Source organism: Puma concolor, chromosome E2 (assembly GCF_028749965.1).
Source record: "Puma concolor isolate L17-30 chromosome E2, mPumCon1.1.hap2, whole genome shotgun sequence".
Taxonomy (NCBI): Eukaryota; Metazoa; Chordata; class Mammalia; order Carnivora; family Felidae; genus Puma; species Puma concolor.
The window spans coordinates 35,011,738-35,017,737 of NC_141681.1; the positions used below are offsets into that span (position 1 = coordinate 35,011,738).

Here is a 6,000-nt window from a genome sequence, read left to right on the forward strand (position 1 = left end):
GCACAGTGTGTGCTGGGCCAGGGATGCCTCCTGGTTTTGGGGAGACCAGAAGGGGCCCACGACAGAACCTCTGACTGGACCACTTAGGTGTGTGTCAGTGCTTTAGGGAGGAAGGTCCAGCAACAGGCTCTGTGCTCCTAGCACTCTCCTCTGTGCTCGGCACACACCCTGGCTTGGGCTCTAGGTTGGGATCATTTGGCTGCTGAATCCCAGCAACAAGCAAGGTGGCTATCACCCAGCAGATTCAATGAAGGCTTGTTGAATGAATGAAATGAATGAATGGCCATACAAATGAAGGCAAGGGTGTAACAAAAGGTTCCTTGGACCCAAGCGCTCTGCTGACAACTTGCGCGGATAGAGGTCTCAGCAGGACCCCAGACACGACACCTATAGCACCCACCGGCCTGCCACACCCTCACCCATCAGGAACTTATGTGCCCGGGGCAGGTGACCCAGTGCGCCAGGCATAGGCACCCAAAACAGGTCCTAGCAGAAACCTCTCTCCTTGAGAGCCGAGTGCACTCTGCAGAGTGAATGCATCTCAGCCTCAAACCAGTGCCCCATCCCCTCCCTCCCTTCCCCCACCCCCATTTTATTTTTTTCACCTGCTTCTCGGCCCACACCTGCGTCTCCCTGGCAGGCAGAAAGGCCCTTGTGGATGCCAGGCCTCCCCTCTGGGTGCCTTCCAGTCCTTCCTGGCTCCCACCCCCACCCCACCCCCGGCCTTTATGGTGCTGGGAAGTGTTTATCTGCAGGGTTGGTAGTATCTTTAAAAAACGATTTTCTTCCTTCTCTGAAGGGGCTAAATATAGCACAGGCATAAATAGAGAAATAGACATTAAGCCAAATGCCCTTGTGAGAGCCATGCCGGGTGGAAGGGGCTCTTTAAGACGGCTTGATGAAGCCCCCGCCCCTCGAACCACAGCAGCTAGCCGCGGGGAAGGAGCCGAGGCTTTTCGGTATTCACCTGTGCCGATCGGCCGTGGCTCTGCCAGGAGCCGCTCAGCGCACAGGTGTGTTGGGTGATTGGTGAGTCCTGGTGACGGGTCCCCGCCACCCCCCTGCCCTTCCAGAGACTGTGCCCTCAGGCTGTGGAGGAGCCCATGCCCTCCCCAGCCAAACACCTGGCCTCCTCAGCACCCCCCAGCACACACACCCTTGTTGGGTGGCATGGACCGTTCTCCCTCGCTGAGCCACCATCTGCACCATTCATCCCGCACAAACGTTTGGGTGTCTGTGTTCTTGAGCATCCCCACCCCCCCAGCAAGCCCCTTGAGAGGGGTGGGCCCAGCTGGAGTTTTCCCCTACCCTGCTCTGTGCCTGACCCAGAGCAGAGTATCCAGCAGGTACTTAATAACGCAGTGCCTCATGAATTCTGGTGCCCGGTCCCCTTGGGGCATCAAGTTTCGACATTTCCATCTGCTATGACATCCTGGGCTTTTGTTCTTGTAGAACTTCAAGGAAGGAAGTTTTACCCTTCGGTCTCAGAACTCTCTCTGAGGAAGTTCTTTCTTGAGTCTCACTCAAGAACTGCCTGCTACTGCTCCTTAAGAGAAAAGGCCCACTGTGGTTTTCATCTGACAGGTGGCATTTATTCTCTTATTTTCCTGACCAGTGGTCCTAAGCATAGGCTCCTGCCTCCTGGATTTCTGTGCCAGCAGCCTGTGGATGAGCCAGTGTGGACCACGTGTGTTATACTGGCCCTGTTCTTGGCCCTGTGCTTGCCTCCTGACAAGAGGCTGTTTCATTATCCAGAGATCCCTGGACACCCCCCTTTCCCCCATGGTAGTGGTGGGTGGTCCTTGAGGATTTTGTAGAGATCAAATATCATGTCTGGTTTTCTGTTGCTTATGGAACAGAGTCTACATTCAGGGACATTCAGGGCCTAAATCCCTCCCGGTCCTCCATGTACCTCTGTGCTGGGATCATCCCTCTGGTGCCTGCATTTGCCAGGCTTATTCCAGCCTCCACACCTTTGTGTTGTGTTGTCCTGTGTCTTCCACTCAGAGTGCCCTCTCCCCTTTCCATGTTTCAACATCCTACCCGTACACTTAGCCGTTTATTTATCCTTCCATTGATTCATTCAAAAATATTTACTTAGTGTCTACTTGGTGCCAAGAACCATAATTTGAGGACAGAAAAAGAACTGTATATGTTTATCCTCCTAACCTCCCTCCTCCCCTCTCTCCTCCCCATCCCCCCACAAATAAAGGACTGACCACACCCAGGTACCCTGGCCACGTGGCACTGTTAATTGACTGGCTGTTGGCAGGGTGGCAGAGTGAGAGCCCCGATCGTTCCTGGGCAGCTGTGCCTGTCATGTCACCATTGGGCACTGCATGCCCAGCCCTGGGCCAAGCACTGTGGGGCTAGGAGAGGAGGTGATGCAGTTCAGCAGAGGAGGCTAGTCTTGCGCTGGGGAAGCACATAGATGTGTGGGAGGTGGGTCAGAAGGCCTGGGGGCGCTGCAGGGAGGGATGGCAAGTGACTAGGTGCCCGGAGGACCTCAAGCATGGTCTGGTTGGGAGGAAAGAGAGAGGAAGTGAGAAGTGAATCAGCAAAGGCTTGGAAGCCAGGAGGATGTTTTGCTGTAGGGTGGGTTTGGCTCCCTGCAGGACTGGCTGCCTGTCCGTGCACAAGTGCAGGGAGAGGTGCCTGGGCTGGAGGGTGGGCGTTCCCATGGAAACCGCCGCATCCCATCTGTGGCCTCAGACAACCTGCCTTGTGCCTCTGGGTCCGTGGCACCCCCACCGAGGTGCCAGGCCTCGCTGGCAGAGTCTGTCCTCATGCCTGGTGTGGAGTGTGGATGATCTGTGGACTGGGATGCCCGTGAGTTGTGGGGTGCTGGGAAGCCTGCCTTCCCACCCAAGGCCCTTGCTTTCTTGGATTCCAGTTGCCTGGATCAACCCTGCCTGATTCCTGCTGGATGACCTTGAACCGGTAACTGAGCCTCTCTGAGCCTCCATATCCTCATCTTAACCACGTCCTACCTTGTAAGGCTATTGTGGGGATTGAAAGAAATGTACCTCTAACAACAGCACAGAGCACGTGTGCTTGCCAAGCACCAGCCATGTGGCCTGTACCCAGGAGCCCAAGGAAAGAGGACAGCAGTGGTTGGCGCTCTGTGCTGTGGGCATCAGCAGGCATCTGCTGCGAGCGGACAGGGCACTGCCCCTCCCTGGCGGTGAGCTTGCCGCAGGGGTTGGTGACATCACCACCAAAGCAGCAGCAGTGCCGACTGTGGGAAGGGGGCTGCCACGGGGGCCCTGGGCCAGGGAGCGGAGGTGGCTCCAGGCCCCCCGGCAAAGCTGTGGGCGTCCGACATTCTCTGGTGGCCCTCACAGCTCAGACCTGGAGCCCGGGAGAGAGACGCAGCGCCGCGTCTGACCTCTGGTGGTCATCTGCAGAGCTGCAGGCCGGCGGCTCCCAGCCCCAGAGGAGTCCCTGAGTGGGCTGGGGCGCCCAGCTGTTGGGGAGGCAGGGGCACCCCTGAGACCTTGCTCCTCATGACTGGAGGTCCAGTGCTGCCCCCAAGCAGGGGCTCCTCTGCCTCTGGTGGATATTGCTTCCTTTCTCCAGGTGGCATGAGGTTGGACACTCCTTGAGGCTTTGATAAGATGGGTCTGGATTTAGAACAGGGACCATTGAAAAGAAAATCACACTTGGAGGCCAAATGCCACCCCCGGCCCCAGGCCAGTGGCTCCTCTGAAAACAGATCAGCGCCGCTGGCCTGCTCCGTCTGGCATCAGGGAAGAAATGCCACGGGCTATGGTGAGAGGGAAGCGTTTGGCCAGAGGGTCCCACCTGGACCCTGGACGCCCAGGCGGTTTCGGGCAATCCGGGCAAACCGCACACTCTTCTGGCCGCAGCGCTGTCACGTGACCCGGCTGGCAGGCTGCCTCCTCCGGCGCCCTCCCGCTGGGTGACCCGTCCTCGGCCGCAGGCACCACTGCCGCCCACTGCCTCAGCACGTCTGTGCCACTCGGGTGTTTCTTGGCCGGAGAGCCGCACGGCACATCTGCTGTCTCCCTCCGCGAGGCTCGGAGCAGCTCCCCTGGAGGACCGACAGGGGGTTCTGGGGAAAGCCTGCAGGCAATCAGATAAGAGTGTGCTCCTCCTCATCAGAGCAAAAGGGAGACGGAGAGAGGTGAGCAAGGAAGGTTTTAATTCCTGCCAGCCTCCTCCTGGCATGTCCCCTCGCCCTCCCTGTAGCCAGCCCCCGTGGTTAAGGCCTGAACGGTCTTTAAAAAAACAATTTATAGAGAGCCCAGGTTGGCAGCAACAGGAACTCATCCCGGAGCCCCAGAGCAACGTGGCGTCTTGGCAGCTGTGTCCCCCGAGCACTTTTTCCTTGTTGCATTTTGTTTTGTAATAATCGAGACGCTTTTCTGTGGCTCCCGGCGTAAATGCACTGAGTGGGAGGGGACGGGCCTGCTCTCCATTCTTCTGCCCTCATGCGTGTCTCCTTTCTTCGCCTTTGCAGAACCACACGATGAGCCAGCACGCACAGTGAGGGACCGCTCGACAGGACGCCTCTCCGCAGAAGGCTTGCCGGAGACGCCGTGGGGAGGGCCATTTGAACATTACATCCAATCAAAGTGTCATTTGCAACCCAGATGTAAAACTCTAATGATTTGGCCATGAGGCGCTGCTATTATAAGCAGCTGGAAATGAATATTAATGGCAGAGATTAAAAGTATTCCATGCTCAGTATTTTTTATTGTCCTGCTACAGCTAGTGTGCTTTTAGAGTTTCCGCCGAAGACTACATTTCTAGAGTTAGAGAAACCCGCTTTTTGAGGCTATTGTCCTTTGTTCCTTCATGTATTATATTGATAGTTTTTAAAAAAGGATTAGTGTGATTTTTTTTTCCTTTGCTTCTTTTTTTTCTTTCTTGTTTTTCTTTCCTCCCCCCCCCCCCCCTTCGGTTAACTACTTTTTAATTGCAATTCTAGGTAATTGTGCATCGTGATGTGATTGCTTGGCTATTGTCTGAATATTTCCTTTTAATTTTTTAATTAAAGACTAATGCTTTGATTGGATTTGCCAGTTCACCGGACAGTGATTAAAACTATGTAATGAATATAATCGGTTTCAGTGCAACTGGATGGTCTGCTTTTAAATGTGACTTAATCTGACTGCAGTAACTAGTACAGTTCAATAAAGGGAATCCATGCGATTAGCATCTGCTGCCTGGTTCTCTCCTCCCCAGCTTGGGGCTCTGGGGGGGAGGGGGGGGCTGTCGTCACCCATAGGGTGTGTCCCTACGAGAGTCCCCTTGGGATCACATGTGCCTGTGGGGACCTGCGCACAATAGACCCAGCTTCCCTCAGGAAGGAGGACACATAGTAACCTGACACATGCAGTCTGGATCAGGTGGCAGTGGTCATAGAAGTCAGAACAGAAGGGATCCTTAAAGATGAAATACTCTGATCTTTTCATTTGTGGATGAGAGAAGCTCAGGCGTAAGTGGGCTTATCCATGATGGGCCCTTGTTTCTCCCCCTGGGGATGGCTCTCCCACATGCTGGATGCAGGTGGTCAAACGGTTAACCCTTACCTCCCCAGGACTTCAGGCAGGACTTGGATTCTAGTTGTGGCCACGGCATGAGGATGTGACAGGAGCTAGGGGTGACTCCCCAACCCCATGAGATAACAGGGCTGGGGGCTGCAGAGTGGAGCTGGGTGGGAGCAGCAGGTTCCCAATCACAGACATCAGTGAGACGTGGAAGTGCTGAGACCCGTGGCCGGGGCCAGGACTCTAGTGGGGCAAGCGAGGTGCCTACAGCACAAAATCTCAGCCCCCCCACCCCCGCACTTGCAAACCCCAAGAAGGGGTGTTTCCTGACACTCTACACCCTGGTTGCTTTGCTTTCCTCACCTCCCCCGGCCCTGCTGGCACCCCAGGGCCCACCCAGCAACCTCAGGCTCCCACACCTCCGTCATGCTGGTTCCTGGCTGACTTGCCAATCAGAGGCCAGGGCTTCAGAACCTGCGCGGGG

At 55.7% G+C, this 6,000-nt stretch overlaps 1 protein-coding gene across 2 annotated transcripts in view; it reads left to right on the forward strand.

The window, feature by feature from the left end:
• Window positions 1-5,184, forward strand: part of ZNF423 (zinc finger protein 423) — a 334,487-nt gene extending 329,303 nt beyond the window's left edge. For both annotated transcript variants that reach the window (XM_086689498.1, XM_086689500.1), the window contains one exon: window positions 4,484-5,184. In XM_086689498.1, the coding sequence (XP_086545624.1) occupies window positions 4,484-4,513 (30 nt within the window). In that variant the 3' untranslated portion in view covers window positions 4,514-5,184. The remainder of the gene's footprint in view (window positions 1-4,483) is intronic.
• Window positions 5,185-6,000: the final 816 nt, after the last annotated feature.